The sequence below is a fragment of the Coccidioides immitis genome (assembly GCF_000149335.2).
Source record: "Coccidioides immitis RS genomic scaffold supercont3.1, whole genome shotgun sequence".
NCBI classification, from domain to species: domain Eukaryota; kingdom Fungi; phylum Ascomycota; class Eurotiomycetes; order Onygenales; family Onygenaceae; genus Coccidioides; species Coccidioides immitis.
Window position 1 is genome coordinate 3,793,492 of NW_004504310.1, and position 21,484 is coordinate 3,814,975.

The following is a 21,484-nucleotide window of genomic DNA, read 5'->3' on the forward strand; positions in this document are numbered from 1 at the left end:
GAGAGCTTGTTTCACCCTCATCTGTTTTAGCTTCGTTTCGTCCCCAAATTGCAAAGAGCTGTATATGGAGTCGCTTCCTGCCATACTGCTTAGACTAAACTCGAGAGATCGCGCGCTGAGAGCTCAGAGAGTGTGCTACAGTGGTAGTGCGTGGTTTGCATGCCCCTAGTTGCAATACTACTGGTGCTCTAGGCCCGACTGCATATCATCGAATAGCTTTTCCACGGCTTCTTTGTCAGGTATCGTACCTATTTCTAGGTCCGCCTTAGCCCAAACACGGTGGCTGTCTTGGTTTGCAAATTGTCTCAGAGTTGGATTGTCGGCGATTTTGTTTATCTGGAATTATATCGCTTATATCGTTTTCCGTCCTTCTCGTAGGTCTCGCCATGGTCAAGACGGCCGCCGATGCTTGTATCGTTATTGCCGCTTTGCGTAGGGGCCGCTCGGGTGCCGGCAATGCCCTCTCCTGTCGCAATCTTGCTCACCCGGGAAGGAGCGGCAAACACCTAGTTCCGGAGCCTTTTGAGGGAGTCAACTACTTGACGGCTCATACTATCGGATGACAATGATTTAATAGGTTCGATATTCTGTGATGGTATGCTGTGAGGCAATAACGTCGGTTCTTAGCACGCGGAGTATATCAGGAGCACCGTTTCACTTACCAAGAATGGAGTTTCATAGATGGATGAATGGTGAATGGACAACCAGGACTGACATCTGGCGGACAGCCCCTTAAATATACTCCCGCCGTAACCCCTCACGAGGGTCGAAGCGTATGAAGTGCATGCCCTCGCTTCCCACCTATCATCCCGACTGCTGCCTACATGCTTGAGCCATTGACGTTTCAGAAGCTGATGTTAAACAGCAGGCCTGACTCAGGGATACAGGTCCCATGTTGCAGGGGCGGAACTTGGCCAGCCCAGCCAATTAAATCTTATGCCTTGCCACCAGAAACGGGCATTCGCCATTCAAAGAGCATCTTGGCAGTCCAACTAAAATGAGAATCAGCCTCTGCACCAGCACTTTGGATATCACATTTGTCCTCTCACCCAACCAACCACCTTGATCCCAAAAAAGATTTAATCTTAGCATCAACTACTGAATGGCCATTCTTCCTCCCACGCCTTCTCTTCATTTTGGTTTCGGGCGAATTCTCTTATGATGAATTCCTTGGCGTGACACAGAGCATCCTTAGCCTTCTCATACTGCTCTGGTCTAACAATCCCTTGCTCCGGAAACAAATCCCCAAGGCTGTCCTTGATGCTCTGCATTGCTTGCATACCGAGTGATGATCCATTCAGGTCTCTTTCAATCTCTGCTTTTTCTTCATTAGAAAAGGAGAATGGGTACTGACGATCTTTGCCTTCTGAGGTTGCAACACCAGGAAGGTCTGTCCATGTGCCCTCCAGTTCAACAATCCGAGCGAGGTAGGTTGCTTCGCCGTCGATCAGAAGGTTTCGAGCAAGGAGCAGTAGGTCAAAGCTAGGGCTTTCTCTGTATTCTAGCGCGCGGTATAGCCGTGGATTTGTTTTATGGACAAATGTTCTGTATAACGAACATAAGGCTTGCTTGTAGTATAGAGCTTTGGCTTCCCTTTGGGCTTCAATGTCCAGCCTGGGTAAATCTTCGGGCAAGCTAGGCCTTTTGAGATTGTGAAGTTGGGGGCCGTCGTAATCCAGAAGGTGAGGCTGGCGTGCATGATTAAATAACGGAGCTAGCTCAGTAGATTGCCAGTCAATGATTCCGACAATTTCTGTGGGGGATTTAGAGTCCACAAAGATGTTTTCGACGTGGAGATCACTGTGCCAGAGACATGATGATGTTATAGATTGATCAACTGGACACAGATATCTGATCATGGTGAGATAGCTCTCTAGAGCTTTGAGCTTCCTTGCTCTTGTGGGCTGGTATGTCCCTGGCCCATACAGTGCAATTGGCGATTTGGGCAAATTTGGAAGCGCTTTCACACAGGCGATCTCTCGGCGGCCTATGGCTGTAAGGTACTCTACCACTGTCGACCCTATGTTCTCTTAATTTGAGGGTCTCACAACTCATAATGAAGGGACTTACACGGTCCACAGTCAAATTGAATGGTACTCCTCCCATTATCAACATTCTCTCTGGCCGTGGATGGCCCGATGGCAAACCTTCCATCCAATAGTGTGACCCCTCCTTTCTCGTAAGACATGCTTTGATGTCTAAATCCGTCGAGGTCTTGTGCAAAGTACAGACCACCAAAGTGATCGAACGAAACAGACATCCACGCTTCTTGGTACCGAGCAATATTTTTTACTACCGCGAGGCGGTCCCCAATTTCCATGTTAGGCCAGACTGAATCTAGCGGCACGCCGGGAACTTTCTCCATAATGATATACTCCGCACCCACGGAGTTTGGTCTCGAGTTCCATGAATATACTTTGGGAACAGGAGTTTTGCATACGCTTCGCACCTATTAACAATAAATCAACATGGACTCAATAGTTGGGGTGAAAAATAGGTAGGTACAAATTCCATCGTCGCTACTTCACTGGAAGTAGTAAGGTGAGGAAGCCCAGCATTAGGATTGGGAATCTTCGCCACAGCTTGCATGTCATTGTCCATAGTAAGCAGAAAGGCTTTATTGTACATGCCATCAGGGTACTTCTTGATGTTGAGGCAAGATTTGGCACCAACAGCCGCCGCCCCGACACGAGCTAACTCCTCAACGTCAAAGTGGATGTATCGCTGCGCCATTTCATGAGCTTCATTTTGAATGAATCGGCCACGCGTAAAACGAAAAAATTCATGGTCCGAACTCAGCGCTGTATCAAATTAACACTGCTGAACTGCATATTTTCGGCAGTAGCAAACTCACCTGTCAAGGAGGAGTAGCAGGCTTGTGAACGACTCGCAGACATGGTGCGGAATGGCATCTGGCAGATCGACACGTGAGGTACACAGTGTTGACTGATAATGCGAAACGTTTCAAGGATTTCCTTATGAAGGTGGATCATCGTCACCACATACAGGCGACAGATGTACGAGGCATCAAGGTTGATTTTTGCAATGTTAAGGTATCTAGAGTACAGCGGACTATAAGTGACAAACGCTCTCGGATCGCAGATTTCTCACCAAATAAGGTGACTTGTTTCATCACCGATCATCAGGAAGCACAAAGAATTCAAAAAATTCCAGGATTTTTTTGAATTGGCTCTTCATAAACCAAGCATCTGCTGGGAACTTGAAGAGTGGCATCCTGGAATCTTACTATAAGGTGGTGGGGAAGCATTTTGTCATTAAAGATACCTGTCCCTAACCTGTTGCCTTGCTACATGGCTGCTTGAGGTGCCATATCCCCTACTCTCTGATAATCCCAAACTCAGTCACATCCTTGTTGTAATGGCGTCGCCGCCACTTTATATCCTCCTGGTCTCCAGGCTTGGCCGATGATGCGGTCCTCTTCTTAGACGGTGTTTTGATGTGTCATGGGGATCCGGGCCCATCTATTTTCCTGCTGCATGTGCCTCGGGCCCCTTTCTTGGCATATGTTATCCCCTACAGTGCGCCCCATTCCGCCACCACCACTTACCCCTATTTGGGAGCATCAGCCTTCTTCTTTGGACTTCAATGCCTGTTCTTACCTGTCGAGAGCTCCCTTCTTCCCTATGTTCACTACTGCTTGTTCCTATGTCTTATGTGCTTGTTCTTGTTCTTGTTCCTAGCTAGCCACTGAGAATGAATACCTTTGGCTGTTTCCTCCCTATTTTTCTGCTAGCTGCCGCCTAATGTGCAGCCCCCTTCCCGCTTCAGTAGTTTTACAAAGGGCTTTTTAACTGAAAAAAAAAAAAAAAAAAAAAAAAAAAAAACTGCTGCAGATTTTCCATGCCAATAATTTCCATTAGAATACAAGCTAACTATGCGATAGCCAGCATAATTGAAACTCATGCACCAGGGAGCTGGATGCCAGGTACAGTAACTATATGATGATAGTAATGTGTTTTAGAAGTCACAATTTCCTTACAACCAGGATAACCGCACATCACCACCTTCAAGAAGTCTTTTTTTGCTAGGTGCATGCAGTCAATGTGATCCTTCAGGTTATATCTGCTGGCGAAACTAAACTGCCGCGCTGCTGGGTGATAGTCTCCATTGCTTAGACACTCAGGGCATTGCAGCCCAGTCGGGCTTTGGGGAGGAAAGTTGACTGGAAATGGACAATGTCGCGCCAGCTCCGTTGGAACAACTTTTCCTAACAGGTTTTTGGGGACATGGAGATGATGGAGTTCAAGATGAAGCTCCAGTGACTTGATCCGATCCTCCAGCAGGTCTCGAACCTGATAGGTTGGCGGCAGTAATTTTGTTTGATAATGGTATTGCCAATACTCTGAAAGTATTCATCATATACTTGCTCGAAGGCACATTTCTGCAGTTTCTTGTGTGTGGCTCGAACTAACCAATTAATCTTCACATATTCCTGCGCTTCTAGAGTTCCCGCTGCCTTCTGTATTTTTCCATACCATAGGACTAGCTGTTGTTTACAATTGTGATGCTCTTGCTTAGCCTGAATTAGCTCTGGATAGTTCTCAACCGCTTCCTTCTGCTCCTTAGTCAGACACTGTGGTGCAGCTGGGTCGCGTGTAAGGCTTGCATGAGTGGATAATTTGTTCAGGGCTTCGCTGGTTGGTGTTCCTAGATATATCGACTGTGTGTCGCCCGCGTAAGGGTTCACATATGCGCGGAAGATCTCGCCTTTGGTATGGCCCATGACATGATTGTGCTGGTGCTCAGTCAAATTTTCTGGAGTTGTGGTTAGATATTTCGCAGGCATGTATATTTGATGTGCTTTACTGACTATCAAATGCCTCAGCTGCCCCTTTTCTGTACTTGTATGACCCCACCAACTTTCTCCATGCCGGTGGCTCGAGAAAGATTGTTTTCATCCTCACCAAATTGTTTTGCTGTTAGAGCTCTTGTTGGATGGGTGATCCATTTTCCCTCTTCATTTTGAACTCCAGGTCGGAAAACCAGTATTCTCCACATTTCCTTCTTGATATGGATTGGAACGCTCTTCCTGTGTTCCGGGACTTTGGTATGCCGCCAGATATCCCAAGGTTCTTTGATGTATTCACTTGCAAAAGCATCATCCTCGAATGCAAAATCTAGTATGTCTTGAATCACACAGTATCCTAGATTATCGTTTCGCTCAGTATAGGAGTAGATTGGCCTAGAGCAAGTGGTGAGTGATAAAACCTTAAAGAGTTTAGTGGGTGAGAGTTACGGTACTCCCTTGTTTCTCTTGCGCTTATTGAGACGGTGTTTTACTCTCATAAGGAGGACTTGACAGGTTGGATGTTCAGGATCCATAACCATGAAAAGCTCAATATCTCCCCAGAGAAGTGAATCATTTGTTCGGCAATACCCTGAGCTTTCAAGAAGTGTTCCAGGCCGAGCGGATGTACCTGTCATCATTTTCCGAATCGTCCCATGCTGGGTTCTTTGCCTCTGGGTTGGAAAGTACACCTGGGATATAGCAACAGCATGATACAAAAGAGCAAAAAGATCATCTGGGTTGATAGGTGGTTGAAGTTTGGCCATCTCACAGAGTCCATAGTCAAACTTGAGAACCGTACAGATTAACTGTAAGAAAAATTAAAATGAGATCATTAAATAGCATAATAATCTGGAGGCCCACCTCCTTAGTCTTTCGTTTCAAATGATAAGGGAAATCCATATCCAGCTCGTAGCAGTAATATATCCTCCAGAAGCGGACCAACACGAGGAAACCTGGCAGGGATCCCACATTATGACAATCAAGATACCAGCGTAGGAAAGCCTCGATGACATTAATGGTCAAATTTTTAAGCCAGTGATTTGGGCAGGGTGGTTTAAGGTTCTCCAAGACAAATCTGAGAAATTGAAGTAATCAAAGCGACTAAAGGGAAAGAAAGCCTATGGAGACATACTCCTTGTAGTTATTCTCCACCCGCTGCATGGCTCGAAGCGTTGAGGGTTCAAGATTCGGTTTGATATCCTGTGATGGTTGACTGATGATGTCCATATAATGTCCCTTGGGCTTTGGCTTTCGAGCCTTGCGTTCAATGGCACCCGTCTTGATATAAATTGGGAGTGCAAGAGGTAGATAGTAAAACAGAGCTCTAATCCTAAAAGATAAAAGATGAAAGATAGAAAAGAAAATAAAGACAACTCAGTGGAATACCAAAAAGTATATAAGTATACCCTGCCATGATGTGTGTAATTTGTGTTGATAGAGTCTGGATGGAAGCGCTCTGGGAGGTTGCTCCAAAAATAACAAAAGCGGCAACATGGATGGGGTACCGGATCACATAAAAGCGGCAACCTTCAAAAAAGGCAGGCAACATAAAATCTACCCATGGCCAACCCGCCAGTGCGATCAAATTTGGCGTCACCCAGAGTCACTCCGTACCGCGGCGCACATTCATATTAGGATAGTCAGATACTAGTAAACGCATTGATCACATGTAACCAAAGGGTGTACTCCATCATAATGCAAATAACCTAGTCAGCTCGAGCAATTGACGGTTTGGATTCCACCCAAGAAGGCCGAGAAGACATTGAGGTCGCTGGGTGTACCGGATTCGGAAATCGAGACATCTCGCCCACGTGACGGTCAGGGCCAACCTTAACGGATCGATCTGAATTTTTATGAGTAGCTAATTACTACGGAGAACCCTTGCGAGATAATTACCAAGTACACTGCGGGGAAAGGAACGCAGCTTCGTTAATTTTTCGCTTTACATCCTTTTAAAAAAATTTTGGAATGTCACACCCCGGTTGTCTTCTACGGCGCCCTGCCATAGCTTGCATAGCGCCCAAGCCGGCAAGCCCTCGAACAAGCATACCTTCTGTCGGAGCTTCCGGGCCCTTTTGTAAACAGGCCAGCTACTTCCAGACGCAGTGCCCCCGTTCCCGATACCTCTATCCTTCTCTCACATGCTTCCGCAGGCCAAAGAACAGACCTGTTCCCTTACAGTATGTCCGGAGCTACCACTCCGAATTCCACCCTCTTCCAGACCCGCCAGCGGATACCTACACGCTTGAGCAATCGGCCATCCTTTCGACTGCGCTGAAGCATATCCCTGAGTATGGGTTTTCAACCAAGGCAGTGATTATGGGAGCCCGGGAAGCGGGATACTTGGATGTTTCTTTGCAGCTTTTCCCTCGTGGGGGCGAGTTCGAATTGGTGTTATATTGGTTGGCGAGCAGAAGAGGGCTATTAAAGCAGAAAGTCGAAAGTGGTGAAATATTTGGTCAGAAAGACGATGCTGGTGGGTCCATCACACCTGCGGAGGTGGACCAAAGGGTGAGGACCCTGATCATGGAGAGATTAAAAATGAATACGGAAATAATACATCATTGGCAGGATGTGAGTATTTGGCCTTTTGTCTTTTACATGTACTTTCCCGAAGTCATTTTGTAGGAATAATGCTTACTCCTTTTTCTATTCTCAGGCCCTAGCAATCATGTCTCTCCCTCCACATGTTCCACCCTCTCTTTGCGAACTGTACAGGCTATCCTCTGATATCCTATACCTTGCCAATGACCGTTCCGTTGATGCGTCGTGGTATACAAGACGCATTTCCGTAGCTACCATTTATGCTAGCGCGGATATAAACATGACTGAAGATGTATCTCCGGGCTTTAGCGCCACAATGGAATTTGTTGACCGCCGGATAAATGATGCAGATGCTGTCACGGATACATTGAGTGATGTAAAGCGATACATGGGATATGTTGCTGGCAGCGTAGTTGCTGCTGGAAGGAGTTGGGGAATGAAGGTATGAATGCCTCAAATGCAGGCTTCAGGTCTATTGAGATGCAAATGTGATCCCCTAGTGTGGAGTAATTATGTATAATATTTACCCTATAAAATAATCATATACTGGAAGTTATTCTATGTTGTAGTTTGAAAACACTAGGAAACAATGCACGAATTCAATGCATGCCACAACTGTGGTAAAAGGTTGTGTCACATTTGGTGAATAGGCAGTGCCATTTTCTTCTTCCTCGCCGCTTCCTTCCTGACCTGATCCCTAATCCGAGTAATCCATCCGACTTTACCACGGCCCCAGCCTACTAGGTCTTTATATGATGTTCTAGTGGCTTCCGACTCCCACCACCAGGTGCCATCGCCCTGTTCATCATCCTGCGATCCTGGTCTCATTTTATCGACCCGCCGGTCGCTGCGTATCTTATCGAGTATCTCAAGAGTTTCCCGATTGAATTTAATTCCAGCCTCCTCCATTTCTTCGAGGACTGATACCACGTATGGCAGATCGTTGTATACTCGCCATCTAAATGATATGAATTCGTTGCAGAGGCTCGCCGATACCCCCATTAGAAAAGAAAGTCGCCCGTGCGCTTTGACAGTATCGAGTAATTGTGTGCTGAACTGGGACATGGGATAATGTTTATGAAGCAGTTTTGCTGCATGGAGAAGTACGGTTGGGTACGTGTGTAAAACCACGGGAGCGATAGGTACGTTATCGGGGATATTAAGCGGACTGGCCTCTTTGATTGTAGTCTTGGGGCTTCCTATAATTTCAGAACCATTATTGAGGGCATTCCGTTTCTGTCCATGTCCATCGCCTTGATTGCATTCGTCTTGAAACCCGGGGAGTGATGCTAGGCTTTCCTGGCTGAGCATCCCTAGCATTGCAAAGATTTTATCTTCACAAATCTGCCAAATCCCAATGTCGCCCTTGCCATTAGTAACAGCGTTATCGAGTTCCTCGCAGATTTTAGAACTCTCTCGTTTCGCAATCAATTTCGCGAGAAGGTAAGGATCAATTCCAGCATGCTGTATGCCTTCCGGAGTAGAAGTGTCGACAACACTGTCTCGAAAGGCACGTAGTTTAGAGTATACTTTCGAAAACTGTGCGGAGTCCGGTGCGATATCGTGGAGGTTACCACCGGAGGTGGCGGCACTGTCCATCTCATCATTTGCTTTTTTCGAATTTGCAATCTGAATGGTCCGCGGGGATTCTTGATTCAAATTCTCAACAACGGAATTGAAAATAGAGGTAATTTCAGCTTTTTCTGGGTCATTAGAGCCGGCCTCCAATGTTTGCTTTGGTAGAATAGATCGAGGATGATCACCCTGTCTATTGCCAGGCCGAGATTCATCAACCGGATTGTCCGCAAGACGACTGAATATTTCTAGTTCTGCGGCGGTCAAAGTTGAACGAGGCGACGCTTTTACTCTCCGGAGAGGGACAATTGAAGCCCGTTGTTTCAAATAGCCTGGGAAATCTGTCGATTCACTGACATTGCTGCTTGAGTCGCAACCCTCGGTTGTGGGAAATGAGGTTCTATTGAATTTTCCATCCGAAGATAATTCTCGAGCCGTTGAATAAGGGCACGATTGACTCGGTGCCAGTGGCCATAGCCTGGAGGAGCTTCGGTGATTGCGGTTAGGGGTTATGATTGTTCGCGTGTAATAAAGGAAGGGAAGGAGGGTGGAGTCAGCGCTCGCACTTATTAGCTTGGATGGAATCGTGCGACGCATTTTGCTAGGCGAAACGATGTGAGCTCTGCGTCTTACAAGTTGTCGTTTGCGCAGCTCAAATAGCCCAAAAATTCTCGGTCACAGCAAGAGCTGGAGATATATACTTGCTGACTCATCAGACCTCTTTTTCCAATCCTTTTTAAGTCACGTGATACCGCGGTGTGGCGTGACGCGACTTGCGAACTGGGCGTGGCAGCATCCTGCTCTCATCAGGTCGCTGGGGATGAGACGGCCGGGGTATCAATTGGAGAAATCCTTTCCCCCTTTTTCTGTGTGTTGGATTTATTGGTGATAATCAATTCCCTTAGAACTGTTGAGCCTACGAAAAATCATGCCACGTACCAAGGAGGAACCAGAGCTCTCGGAGTTCGAGAAGCAGCGCGCGGCGAATATCGCCGAGCGCGATGCGCTTCTGAAGAAACTAACACTTGAAGCCCAATCTGCAGGCATATTCTCCAAGCCGCCTGCCTCGAAATCTTCCTCCCAAACAAAGAAGAAACCCGCGCCGAAGAGAGTTAAGAAAGAAGATGAACCGCCTGTGCCACGGCGAATGTCCTCACGTCTCAGGGGGTTAGCGGCTGAAAGTGAGATCGCTAAGCGGAAAGCTGAGGATGAATACCAAGCAATGAAAGCAGCCGCTCAAGCCAAAAGGATGCGAATCTCCGGGGATTTGAACGTGGGAGATATCGTTGTGGGAGAAAATAAATGGAACGAGACAGGATTACAGGGGCTAGGCATCGTCAATTCAGCTCAAAGATATCAAAGGACATTTGGAGAAGAAGACATTAAAAAGACGACAAATAAAGAATTAAAGGAATTGAGGGAGAAAATGAGCGGCCTCCAGCTCTGGGAGCCCTGGGAGCCAAACCGTATGCCTCCTTTGCTGTCGCCGTCTCTCCACGTTACGGGAAATCTAACTCTCTTTAGGAATCAAAATTACGCGAGAAAGAATCTATTCCATGTTATTTCATCCCACTGAGTCAAAGCCCTTGATTTTTGCTGGTGATAAAACTGGACATCTGGGTATTTTGGACGCATCGCAGCAGCCTGACCAAAATGAGAGCGACGAGGAAGATGAATACCCCGACCCAACAATCACAACTATAAAGCCTCATACAAACACTATTAGTGCCATGCACATTCACCCATCTGACCCTTCAAAACTTTACAGCGGGAGCTATGACAGCTCCATCCGCGCCCTGGATCTAGAAAAGTCAGTCGCAACTGAAGCATATGCACCGGCTTCTAGCTCTGATGATGAGCCATTGTCAGGCATAGACATGGCTCCAACAGATCCCCATGTTCTTTACTTTACTACCTTAGACGGATTCTTCGGACGACATGATATGCGAGTGTCCAGCAAAGCGAACCCGGGCGATGGATCCGCTGTCACTTTCTACCAGCTCTCAGAGAAAAAGATTGGAGGATTTTCATTATGTCCTACCCAACCACACTACATGGCAACCGCATCGTTAGACAGAACCATGAAAGTGTGGGATCTGCGACATCTTTCCACTAAGCATCCCAAGCCCGTGGGTGAACACGAAAGCTCGCTGTCAGTTTCCCACGCAGCGTTCAACCAGAAAGGGCAAATTGCTACAACCTCTTACGATAACTCCATCAAAATCTACGACTTAGCTTCGAAAGGTCTGAAAGACTGGAAGCCAAACCATACACTCTCGGAGGACGAAATGGCGCCTGATGCTGTGATAAGACACAATTGCCAAACTGGAAAATGGGTTACGATGTACGTCCCTGCTCTCTCCATTCCTCTAATTGCACCCTTATAATCCGCGTTGAATTAACATGTCTTTATCGCGCTCGCAGTCTCCGCCCCCAATGGCAAGCGTGCCCGGATAGTCCCGTTGAGCGATTCTGCATCGGAAACATGAACCGGTTTGTGGACATATACACATCAACAGGGGAACAACTGGCCCAGTTAGGTGCAGATGTGATAACTGCTGTTCCGGCCGTTGCGGTGTTTCATCGGACTCAAAACTGGGTCGTTGGAGGTACGGGGAGCGCGAAGGTTTGCTTGTGGATGTAGAGAGCTTCATTCATTGTGCGGTTCCCACTTTTTTGTTTTGTCACTGTGAGAAGTACATGTAAAGGCTGGACCTCGCGAAGCTATACCGGATCCCCTGTGTTCGCATTCCTTGCACCTGATACGAATTATATAGTAACACGTATATTTGTCGATCGACTATGGCGGCACATAAAAGAGCGATCCTTTAATGTAAAAGTACATGTTCCAAAATGGCTAATAACACCCGAGCTCCAGGTGTCTCAGTATCGCATTCTCTATGATGATGAACGGCAGTTATCAAAATGCATATATAAGATAAAACAATAGAAAAGCGTGACAGTGGCCCCCTTGGCTTGGCCTCGAAGAAAAATGGCAACGCCTGCAGCCTGCAGAACTGCAAGGGAGACCAAATCAATCAATGAGTATGGGATCTTCGCTAGAAGAGCCCTCATCTTTCACCGATTTTACTGTCTTCAAAATAGGATTCCACGGCTTGGAGAGTGGCGACAAACTCACTTGTAGAGGATTTGAGATGTCGTTGAACGGTGTTCCCGTCCGTTCTCCAAGACTTAATGTCGAAATGCCAGTGCTACTATCTTCAACCGATAAATCTTGCTCTAGCCGATACCGAGTTGTCGTAGTCGTTGTCACCACAGTGGCTGTGGAAGTGTTTACAACGATCTCAGAGAGGCGCCGCTTTCGTTTCTTCTTATTCAAGCACGTTTCGATGATCTCCTCTGTTTCTCCGTAAGGTGGGAGCGGTGGATTGCAAAGAGTCGCTTCACGGATCGATAAACCTAAAGCCAGAGCTACTTGACGCGCAACACTATTCCCGACAATCTTCCACTGATGCGCGGCTCGCCCGACCAAAACTTCTGAATCGGGATAGCCCTGAGCCCTTCGCGCTTCCATAATCGTTAAGAGGCGGTCTTCGCGCCAGTGGAGCCACCGACCAGTAAATTTGCAGTGAGGAGAAATCGCAGTAGTAATTGTCGGTATCAAGAAATTCGGATCCACCCTACTCCAAGCCCTCGAGGGTGGATTTCTTCGCTTTATGTCACCGGGAAATGGATCAAAATTCAAAAAGCCCTTGGTCATAGCCTCGGGGAACCCTGATTTCCTAGGGTGCTTAGGGACCTGGTCAATTATTACCTGCGTCATGTTCGACTCGTTTCGAGAGGTTCGGTGGTCTGGCCAGGGAATTGACGCTATCTTCGCTCTGTCAAGGTCCGGCAAGTCTTTAGTTCCTTCGTACGCAGATACGAATTTGAAAATGGGGACCTCCCAGCGCCTTTCACCGAAAGGCAACCCGTTTGGAGCTTCTCCAAGAGATCGAAGTGTTGTTCCCATAGGATGGGAATGGGTCAATGCAGGATGCTCAGGCAGTTGAAGACCCGGTGCAGCAATAAGTAAAAATAAACGGGATCTGCTCTGGGGAGCTCCATAGCTCCATGCATCCAGGTGCATGAGCCGAAGCTGATAACCCAAGCCAACAAACGCACATATCAACTGCGAAAGGGGGTTTCTTTCATGTGTCTTGCTCGCCATGGCAGGTACGTTCTCAAGAATCGCATATTGTGGTCGATAGAAATCAACATATGCAGCGACAGAAGCAATCATTGATGAATTGCGTAACGATACCTTATTGCCTTTCCTAGAATTCGCCAGAGAGTATCCCTGACATGGACTTCCCGCGGAAATGAACTCGACTTGCCCAAGCTTTGCAACAAGGTCGGACCTCTGTCCTCTAATTGCCACTGCCAGAAAATCATCCACTGATCCACGAAAGAGCTTCACCTCTTCAGGATTTGTATGATTTGCGCGATAGGTCAACATGGGCGGTAGATCCCATTCCACCGCCCATTCACTTCTGATCGCGGTGCCTTCTTCTAATCCTCTGTCAAAGGTGCCACCGCCACAAAACAAATTGAGAGCGCGTAGCTTTCTTTTGGCCTCAAGAGGATCAAAACCATCGCAGAAACTCGCCGGTCGAGTCATTGGGCGTAGCTCTTGAGCACTCTCTTCACATGTGATGTAAAATGCACTTCCATTTCCATCTCGATTATATGGTGCTGGGATATCACCTTTGTCCCTCTGTTCCTCCGAAAAGAAACGGATATGGCAACGTCTCCTGATTTGTTCAAGATGAATGTGCCGAAAATGCCCTGTATATACTAGCTCGTTTGGACGGCAGCTGTCATCATTGAAATCACGGGAGCGACGGAGGAGCACGCGGACTTTAACTTCATCACCGCTAACCTCAACAATTTCGACAGGCTCAAGTACGTCTGAAGTTTCAACCAACACCGTGTCGCCGACGTTATATTTCCTGTCTTGCGATTTGCTGCACTGACATTCGAAATCTCCTTTATGGAGAGTTCTGAAAGTTTCATCTCCGGAGTGGTAAGTCTGCCTGACGAAAAAGTCAGTATCTATGGCCCTGTCAGAGAAGAAGGTCACAGATACTTTCTTCACAACCTCTGTAACTTTGATCTTACTATCCCCGCAGTTGCAATGATCTGACAAAAAGAGTTCATTGCTGTGTGGGTATGTGAGGTCCGCGCATAAGGTATCCGTGGCCTTATACAACCAAATCAGACTAAGATAATGTCCAGCCCCGGAAACTCGTTGGACAAGGGCATACCAGAGGTCATCATCACCCTTCCATGATGTTTGATTGTCTCTATTGATTGCCACCACATCGCCCGGCTCGATTGGTGCCTTGGAACCAGTCACTACTCCCCTCTTTCTTGGCACGAATCCCATCCGGTGGACAAGTTGTTGATGTCTAGCTGCCATTGTAGAGTCTAGGTTAACAATTTGCAAGTATTGCCCCCAGGGCATATCCTTGAAGCACTTATAAATATACGGTGTCACAACTGTATATTTGGCGCGTGATGGCTGCTTAGGCACAGCTGGAGTTGATGAGAGTCCTATCTCATCCCAGAGGAAGTGTTCTTCATATTCAGAACCCAGGCCCAGCGCTTGTCCACGCAGAAAGGGGGCATGCGCTACAATTGCCTGACGGAAATCCGATCCCCCAAATTCCTCAAGCCATCCTCGAAACGTCGAATCAAGGTGATGATGCTCCCATAGCCATTCGCGAAAGTGGGACTTGAAAGCGGATAGTGCGACGTTGCGGTTTTCTTTGAGATAATCGACGAAGTGCTTCGCGAGGTTGGCCACCCACAGGAAAGTGTGATGATATGGCGCATATTCTCGAGCAGGCTTTCCAAGGCGATACCATATTTGACCTCTAGTATTGCAGTGGGTAGACTGAATCCACACGTCATTCCCAACGCCGTGGCGTTCCAAATCCTCATAACCGCCAATGGACACAGTCATAAAAGAGATGCGTTCTAGATAAAAAACAGGGTCATCCACAACTTCGGGTCTCACAGTCCCGTCAAAGAAAAATACCGGGCTTCCAGCAACCTTCGCAACATCATTAAGTGCAATCAAGCCATAATTGCTTTCATTTGTGGCTCTATCTTTATAAATGCTGAAGTCATCCAACTGGAAGCTAAGAAATTCAGATCCGTCATAAATTTCGTAGCTAGAGAAATCGCGAAGTAACGTGTCAATCGCGTCTCTCTCTGTGGACTTCGGTAAGGGGGGTTCGAAGCCTTCAAAGGCAGACGTATTCAGAGTCTGCCGGGGAATGACAACGCCAACGAAGTCGTCGCAGTTTGGCGGGCTAACGGTCTGCTGGTCCTTCTCTTCATTGATCGGCTCGGGTGATGATATCCACTCCAAACTCGACATATCTGCATCTAATGCAAGTATCTATACCCTCAACATCAGTCATCTGGGTCCTTCGAGCTTGTCCTGAGGCATTTGACAGGATGGTTCGCACGTACCGGGCTTCTGTCGCGTGAGAAAAGAGGGTGAAAGAAAGGAAGGAAAAAAGATCTCTAGCAATATATGAGCAACATCGCTGCTCAAAACTCCATTTTGCTAAATAAAACAGAGCTAAAAAAACAAAAAAAAAAAAAAAAAAAAGGGAATGCTGTTTCTTGTCGAGAAGTTCTCCCAGGTCTACACGGAAGAACGCGAAAAAGGCGCGCTTCTTGGGGGTGCGAAAAAAGGAAAGAAATTGCCAAATGCTAGGTTGGTAAGTAAGGAGCTTGAGTAGAGGACCTGGGTACAAAGGAAACTCAAGTGAAAGGAAACAAAAAAAAAAAAAAAAAATTCGTTCAAACAGGAATTAGAAGAAGTCAAGGAGCGAGGGCCGCCTATTGATGCGTTCGCCCCTCTGTTCACAATCCGCGCGGCGCTGTTGATGGTCCGGAAACCCTCCATTGCCTCAGCAACTGGAAACATCACAGAGAAGAGCATTTCATACCCGATTCTACTGCAATTGGAGCCCAGGGACCAAACAGTCAGATTGATTTATTATCCCCACAAAGAACATCAGAAACCTGTTTTGCATAATTTTCATTGTCTTTTTACTCTTTGGTTCCTGATAAAACCAGCGCAGGTCAAGCTTCAACCCCAATCAATTTACATGCTTTATGTGAATACTCCAGCCATGAATATCAACATCCTTTTTGCATGGCAAAAGAAAACTACCGACAAGCTGTACCAAATAAATACAAGAACCACCACCGGGCCTGAACGGACTCGGGCTAATCATACAGCCGCCGACACCTCCATAAAAGTTATGGTCAATGTGACCAAAAGGGAGAGCAATGAAATCGGCAAAGTCATGAAATGTCAAGCCCTAGCCCTTCACCGCTGGGTATCCAACACCTCAGAAATGCACCAATCTCCATAGAATTAGGAAAGATAATTGGGGGCGGGATTGATGACAGGCATTGTGAGCCTTTGTGGGAATCAGCATGTCCTACTAATTTTTCTTTTTCTTTTTCCCTTTTTTTTTTTTTTTTTTTGTTGAGAAACATTAAAATAAAATATGTGCACGAAATCATAGAGCCTAAACAAGCAGAAATCTAAGCTTCACACATGCATGACGGTTAGGAGAGGCATCAGAAGGGGAAAAGAAGTGTATACTAGTCTTAAACTAAAGGGTGTAACAAGAATAGATAGGAGAGTATTGAGTTCATAAAATCATATGCTGCAAGTTACCATATCAGCCAAACCTGTAGATGGTCAAGGTGGCGGCTCTATAAGTCATATATATTCATCTCGAGGACCCAAGTCAGATGGGAGGAATTGCTGGGATTCTTTTTCCCTAGCCTTCCGCCTAGAGTTCCCCACCAAATCAAACAATCGGTATTTGCTAGAGGACTCTTTGGAAACGCTAGATTGACGGATTTTTGGTTGCTCAGGATATTCCAGAGAATACGTAGACGAGTTATGGGAGCTGTCAGCGCTTTCTCTGGCTTCTGAATACTTTGGCACCGTGAATTTAGGCCGGCCAGGATCCCAGTTTGTTGATATTGCATGTGACCGTGGGTCATCCTCCGCATCTTCACTTGCATTGCTCATATCCGTATTTCTATGCTGGAAAGGTGGCCTAGAAAAATAGCCAATCGAATTCCTATTGTTTCCCGACATTGCTGCAACGTTTGACATCGCTGTCTCCACGGAGGGAGTGTTCGCCTTGCTCGAGCTCTCCTCATAGAATGTGCTTGACTTCTCAAACTGCTCGACAAGTTCTTCCCATTTCACCTCAAGATTTCCGTTTGGACGTTCGGCTTGCTCGGCTTTGTTGAGGCAATCCTTGGTGCGCTGTTGGATCTGAAGACACAGCTTATGGAACTGAAGGACAGTTTCGTCTATATCAGACATGACCATCAGATTCGGCGGTGCGGATTCAAGCCATAACCGAACCAAGAAAGCAAAGCTTTTCGCATTATCAATCAAGAATGGGAGACTTGGGAATCCTTCCCGCGAGGTGGGTGGTAAGCGGTTTAAAATCTGAATTGGCGTGGCGTAAGATGGGTTGACTATTTGAGCCGGGCGCTCCGCTGGTATGGAGCAGATAGAATCCACAAAGTCCTTAAATTCACTGCGGTGGGACAGCAGGAACTTATTCATAGGTTCCATCCATGGTTCCTTGTTTCCAAACGTGGCCAAATTAGCCAGTCCTTGCAATGCTTTTGCAATGAGGGTCAAGGTGCGTTGAGCCCGTTGACGAGGATGTTCTGAATATGAGGATTGCTTTAGTTTTATGTTTATAAGAGCGGAAGGGATCGACCATTTTTGACAAACCTTTAAGCAATCCAAACAGCTTTGGATTCAGTATTGCAGGGCAAAAGAAGCGAAGGAATAGGAATCCAGAAACGCTGCTATATGCAACAGACCGCAAGAAATCACCATAGCGATCTTCCGCACAGGCTCTTATATGCCGGAAGATGTGCCTCAATTCAGCAGGGCAGCGAGAGGCAGAATTGGCAATAGATTTCCACATACTGCTCGTGAGCAAAATTAAATTTCGCCAATTACGTTCCAAATCCTCATGTCGACTGACTTTATTGGGATCAATTTCGCAATCAGGGTCGCTCTCGTCAATGTCCCTTAATCCGGCTCCAATGGTTTCCTCGAGGTATTCCTTTCCGAGTCGACGCATATGCATATCCAGAGACTTTGTTAGCAGAGAATTACCCCGAAAAAGCAAGTTGGCTTCAACGGTAGCTGATCTACCCAGATCACGCACGAGAGCTTCTCGTTCCTGGGTCGATTCGTACGAGTCGTTCGAATGAATACGACTTCGACTAGTGTATCTCAATCGACTTGCTGTTGAATCTTTATGGATTCCATCTATTTCATCTTCAACAAGCGCCATAATCCACTCTCCTGCCTGCCCTGATACTTGGAAAATGTCAAGGAAGGTTTCCGACAACTGACGTAACTCTGGAGGGACGAGGTGCGCAAGATTCACCGTAAGTCCGTTCGAAAATGAGTGTAGTAGCTCAGACATCGCTTCATACTCTTTGGATATCAAGACAACCGTCTCATCCAGTTGGACCCTCATTAGCATTTCCCCTACCGGCTGATCATGATCATCCAGAATTGGCCACCATTTTTCCGGGCCAGATCCACGCTCTAAATCCTCCAAACGGAGGTCAATTCTGCCGTATGTAGCATCCTGCGAAGTAATCTCGACGTCACCCACTATCGACAAAGGATCACTGCTAACGTCCTCAAAGGAGTATGGCGCACGGGATATTAATGTCCAGTCTTTTTGGGTCGAATTCAACGTCTTAACCATTATAGATGCATTAGATAGGACAGGCGGTAAATCGTGGAAGGTAAAATCTTCTCGCCAAAAAGGCGTTGAAGTATCATGTTTAGCAGCAGTCTTCGCCCGCACTTCTCCATCGAGTAAAACTTCGGCATAGTAGTCGCCAGAAGCGCGTATTTTCATTTGAGACAGGTGGGGCTTCACAGCCTTTTTGGTCTTTGTGACCTCCACACTGTCTTTAACAGAGGTGAACATCTTAGCCTCTATTATTCGAATCGATAGCAATCGCTCAATACGGAACATGTCAGCGGTAGAAGTTGCGTTAGCAACAGCCAGGGAATGATTCCGCGCGGGATCATCGTTCGGCGGAGGTTGTTCGGGGCCGTACAACTCTGGTATCGTGAACGCACGTAATAAGACAAACCAAACTTCGAACAGGATGCGACTTTCGAGAGACAGGTAAATCGGGCGAGTCAGCTGGTCTCCTCCAGCATGAACAGAGTACTGGGGATAAATGGCGATACAAAATTCGTCGTGCAGGACTGATGGTTCTAATTGCTGGATAGCGCACCGGGAGAGCTGTGATAGTTGCACGAAAGCAATTAAGGTCACATCAGTTTCTGTGAATATCTTCATGTGGCCATTCTCTTGCAATGAACAGCTCACTTTACGCCACGATGGTGATAAGGCCCGCTGCTGCTTGAAGGTGGAAATTCTTTTAGGCGTTGGGGGCGGGAGAAGGCCGGATGCCGTCTGTCTGTCCCACAAAAGCATCTGCCCAACTTTGATTATTGCGGCCTCTTTTTGTATTGTGCTTTCAGAGTTTCTTCTCCGCTCTGGAAAGCGGTGGTTACCAATTGCAACCGATTGTGGTTTGGTCATTTTATTCTGGACACCTTTGGGGCGGATCGGTTGCCAACAAAGAAGAGCGGCCAGCCAAGAATCGAAGGTTTCAATTACATGGGGTCTTAAGTGTATGCCGACAGTAGAAGAGTGAGCTGAAACACTCAGATATGAGCCTTGTATTTCCGTATCGTACAGAGTACGGACGCGACATCCCCTGAGGTCTGGTATCAGTGTTTTTGCTGCGGCCGGCTCTCCCTTCGCCTGATATATTAGGCTTCCGCTGGCCACGTTTATGGCGCAGTATCCAGAGGTCCAGGAAGTACTCCCTGAAGCACGGAAAGAAAGAATGCCATGCATTCTACCACATGTTGTCTTCATCAGCTGTAATATTTTTGAAGAGTCGGAGTTCGACAACGGTGATCCGTATGACGATAGACGCGAAGAACTAGCCACAAGCGATGCCCCACCTGATGGTGCCTTGCTAAGCCTCTGTCGTTGGGTCGGGGATTGGATTATGGAAGGGTATCCAATGGACGAAACCGAATCCTCAGATCCCTTTGAAGATTGCGAGGCCACATTGATAGAACCTAGTCTTGTTCTGGTCCGTGACAAAAGACTCTGGGATATTTCACTTCGTTGATCATCCAGGGTGGTTCTGGATCTTGCCCTCAGGCTTTTCGGCCCGAGCCCTAGATCCTCGTCATCACCTGCGGAGAAATAGGGAGCAGACTCCTGACGTCGTTCGCGGTGTTTCGCACGAAGGGTAGCATGCGGGGACGTTGTGGTTTCCGACATATACTCTGCGTCGGACATTGGAGAGTTATTGGCATTGTCGGACATTGAATCCGGCGTGACAGTTCTGATAGTAGCGTCACGAAAACTTTCAGGATATACAACACCGTGCCGATCTTTGGAGGAGGACTTTTTACTTGGACGTCGTTCAATCGGTCGTCTATGGTAATCCTGCCGGTCTGGATCCCTCCTAAAACCATTACGACGGTCTGGCTCCATTTTCCTTTAGCACGATCAGGGGCAACATAGCATATAGAGTTAACGGCCGAATCCTTATGGCCTTGGGGGAGAGGGTTGCGTTAGGGGATCTGAGATACGGGAGGGAGTGAAGCACGTCGCGAAAGTTGCGGCGAATACGTACGACCGGCACTGGCAATCAATGATGGGGACGGCGACTCGTCGAACAAAGCTTGGCCAGCCGGTGGACTGGTGAGAAGGCACACGCCAGACAGAGGGACACGGGGAGATGTTGTTGAGGAGAGGATTACCGATCAGCAGAATCTATATTATTGAGAAAACATGTTTGTTAACTATGGGAAGGGAAAGAAGCGTGGATTGATGAGAGAGACAAGCGAAGCAGGCGAAGTAGCTGAGGTGTCTTGCCAAAACATACCTTTAGTCCGAAGTTTTGACCCTATTGCGCATTGCTCATCTGAAATGGAGTAACGTGCCGTTTCAGAAGACATAAGCCGTTGGGAGAGGGCTCAGATCCAACCAGAGGGCTAATCAATGCACACAAACACCCTACGGATTCTCCGAGAGCAGCGTGGAAGGAAGCGAGACTTGAGCACACAGAACCGGCAGGCATTGGCATTCCTGCACGGGTTTTGGTTCGGCGAAGATCAACCAGGGCTGCCGTTTGGATTCTTCCCACGTTTTTGACGGTGGAGAGAGACGTCCCAAGAACGAGATCACTGCGAATTGCCTCTTTGGGTGGGCCGGCTTACCTAAGACTCGCATTACAGGACCTCGTGCGTAAAATTACGGCCCGGGGGATAGTCCAATGCAGGCCGCGGGGGGTACGCTGACTGGCCGGGCCTGCGTATGGAAGCGGTATGGCCGCGTGTATCCTTGGCGTCCCTTGCCCACGCTGAGCTCCAGCAATCGTGTACCTGTATGTATGGCGTGTACGGGGTGCTCCGTA

At 47.3% G+C, this 21,484-nt stretch overlaps 8 protein-coding genes across 8 annotated transcripts; 3 read left to right on the top strand and 5 right to left on the bottom strand.

Annotated features, from left to right (window-relative positions):
* Positions 1 to 1,091: 1,091 nt before the first annotated feature.
* CIMG_10815 (phosphotransferase enzyme family protein) lies at positions 1,092 to 2,897 on the bottom strand (the record flags this gene model as incomplete). Its single annotated transcript, XM_001247995.2, has 4 exons — positions 1,092 to 2,020; positions 2,071 to 2,449; positions 2,506 to 2,801; positions 2,855 to 2,897. 4 exons carry the CDS (start codon positions 2,895 to 2,897, stop codon positions 1,092 to 1,094), a joined length of 1,647 nt encoding a protein of 548 aa, XP_001247996.2.
* A 1,023-nt stretch (positions 2,898 to 3,920) lies between these two features.
* On the bottom strand, positions 3,921 to 6,224 carry CIMG_12758 (FluG domain-containing protein; the record flags this gene model as incomplete). Its single annotated transcript, XM_001247994.2, has 8 exons — positions 3,921 to 3,955; positions 4,001 to 4,313; positions 4,385 to 4,776; positions 4,878 to 5,203; positions 5,258 to 5,616; positions 5,672 to 5,885; positions 5,943 to 6,140; positions 6,217 to 6,224. The coding sequence occupies 8 exons, from the start codon at positions 6,222 to 6,224 to the stop codon at positions 3,921 to 3,923; spliced, it is 1,845 nt and encodes a 614-aa protein (XP_001247995.2).
* Positions 6,225 to 6,495: 271 nt separating this feature from the next.
* CIMG_01765 (rpsU-divergently transcribed protein) lies at positions 6,496 to 8,006 on the top strand. The gene is made up of 2 exons (XM_001247993.2): positions 6,496 to 7,384; positions 7,470 to 8,006. The coding sequence occupies exons 1-2, from the start codon at positions 6,779 to 6,781 to the stop codon at positions 7,800 to 7,802; spliced, it is 939 nt and encodes a 312-aa protein (XP_001247994.1). The 5' UTR covers positions 6,496 to 6,778; the 3' UTR covers positions 7,803 to 8,006.
* Positions 7,856 to 9,565, bottom strand: CIMG_01764 (uncharacterized protein). Its single transcript, XM_001247992.2, has one exon. The coding sequence runs from the start codon at positions 9,524 to 9,526 to the stop codon at positions 7,988 to 7,990; it is 1,539 nt and encodes a 512-aa protein (XP_001247993.1). The 5' UTR covers positions 9,527 to 9,565; the 3' UTR covers positions 7,856 to 7,987.
* A 193-nt stretch (positions 9,566 to 9,758) lies between these two features.
* On the top strand, positions 9,759 to 11,729 carry CIMG_01763 (WD repeat-containing protein). Its single transcript, XM_001247991.2, has 3 exons — positions 9,759 to 10,395; positions 10,454 to 11,273; positions 11,354 to 11,729. Exons 1-3 carry the CDS (start codon positions 9,858 to 9,860, stop codon positions 11,571 to 11,573), a joined length of 1,578 nt encoding a protein of 525 aa, XP_001247992.1. The 5' UTR covers positions 9,759 to 9,857; the 3' UTR covers positions 11,574 to 11,729.
* Positions 11,730 to 11,778: 49 nt separating this feature from the next.
* On the bottom strand, positions 11,779 to 15,317 carry CIMG_01762 (DNA (cytosine-5-)-methyltransferase; the record flags this gene model as incomplete). Its single annotated transcript, XM_001247990.2, has 1 exon — positions 11,779 to 15,317. The coding sequence occupies one exon, from the start codon at positions 15,315 to 15,317 to the stop codon at positions 11,964 to 11,966; it is 3,354 nt and encodes a 1,117-aa protein (XP_001247991.2). The 3' UTR covers positions 11,779 to 11,963.
* A 241-nt stretch (positions 15,318 to 15,558) lies between these two features.
* CIMG_10814 (uncharacterized protein) lies at positions 15,559 to 16,329 on the top strand (the record flags this gene model as incomplete). Its single annotated transcript, XM_012358910.1, has 2 exons — positions 15,559 to 15,666; positions 15,757 to 16,329. 2 exons carry the CDS (start codon positions 15,559 to 15,561, stop codon positions 16,327 to 16,329), a joined length of 681 nt encoding a protein of 226 aa, XP_012214333.1.
* Positions 16,330 to 16,429: 100 nt separating this feature from the next.
* CIMG_10813 (GTPase activating protein) lies at positions 16,430 to 21,215 on the bottom strand. The gene is made up of 4 exons (XM_001247989.2): positions 20,954 to 21,215; positions 19,369 to 20,841; positions 17,730 to 19,281; positions 16,430 to 17,662 (listed from the first exon to the last, which is right to left on the bottom strand). The coding sequence occupies exons 2-4, from the start codon at positions 20,557 to 20,559 to the stop codon at positions 16,686 to 16,688; spliced, it is 3,720 nt and encodes a 1,239-aa protein (XP_001247990.2). The 5' UTR covers positions 20,560 to 20,841; positions 20,954 to 21,215; the 3' UTR covers positions 16,430 to 16,685.
* Positions 21,216 to 21,484: the final 269 nt, after the last annotated feature.

What these genes read in the sequence shown, in the direction of transcription:
- CIMG_10813 (XM_001247989.2), bottom strand. Translation starts at nt 20,559, where the DNA reads ATGGAGCCAGACCGTCGTAATGGTTTTAGGAGGGATCCAGACCGGCAG. An exon ending in TATCACCATCGTGGCGTAAA is followed by an intron (nt 19,282 to 19,368) that starts GTGAGCTGTTCA and finishes CAACTATCACAG; the next exon opens with CTCTCCCGGTGCGCTATCCA. An exon ending in GCTGTTTGGATTGCTTAAAG is followed by an intron (nt 17,663 to 17,729) that starts GTTTGTCAAAAA and finishes CCTCATATTCAG; the next exon opens with AACATCCTCGTCAACGGGCT.
- CIMG_01765 (XM_001247993.2), top strand. Translation starts at nt 6,779, where the DNA reads ATGTCACACCCCGGTTGTCTTCTACGGCGCCCTGCCATAGCTTGCATA. An exon ending in TAATACATCATTGGCAGGAT is followed by an intron (nt 7,385 to 7,469) that starts GTGAGTATTTGG and finishes TTCTATTCTCAG; the next exon opens with GCCCTAGCAATCATGTCTCT.
- CIMG_01763 (XM_001247991.2), top strand. Translation starts at nt 9,858, where the DNA reads ATGCCACGTACCAAGGAGGAACCAGAGCTCTCGGAGTTCGAGAAGCAG. An exon ending in GGAGCCCTGGGAGCCAAACC is followed by an intron (nt 10,396 to 10,453) that starts GTATGCCTCCTT and finishes AACTCTCTTTAG; the next exon opens with GAATCAAAATTACGCGAGAA. An exon ending in ACTGGAAAATGGGTTACGAT is followed by an intron (nt 11,274 to 11,353) that starts GTACGTCCCTGC and finishes TCGCGCTCGCAG; the next exon opens with TCTCCGCCCCCAATGGCAAG.
- CIMG_01764 (XM_001247992.2), bottom strand. Translation starts at nt 9,526, where the DNA reads ATGCGTCGCACGATTCCATCCAAGCTAATAAGTGCGAGCGCTGACTCC.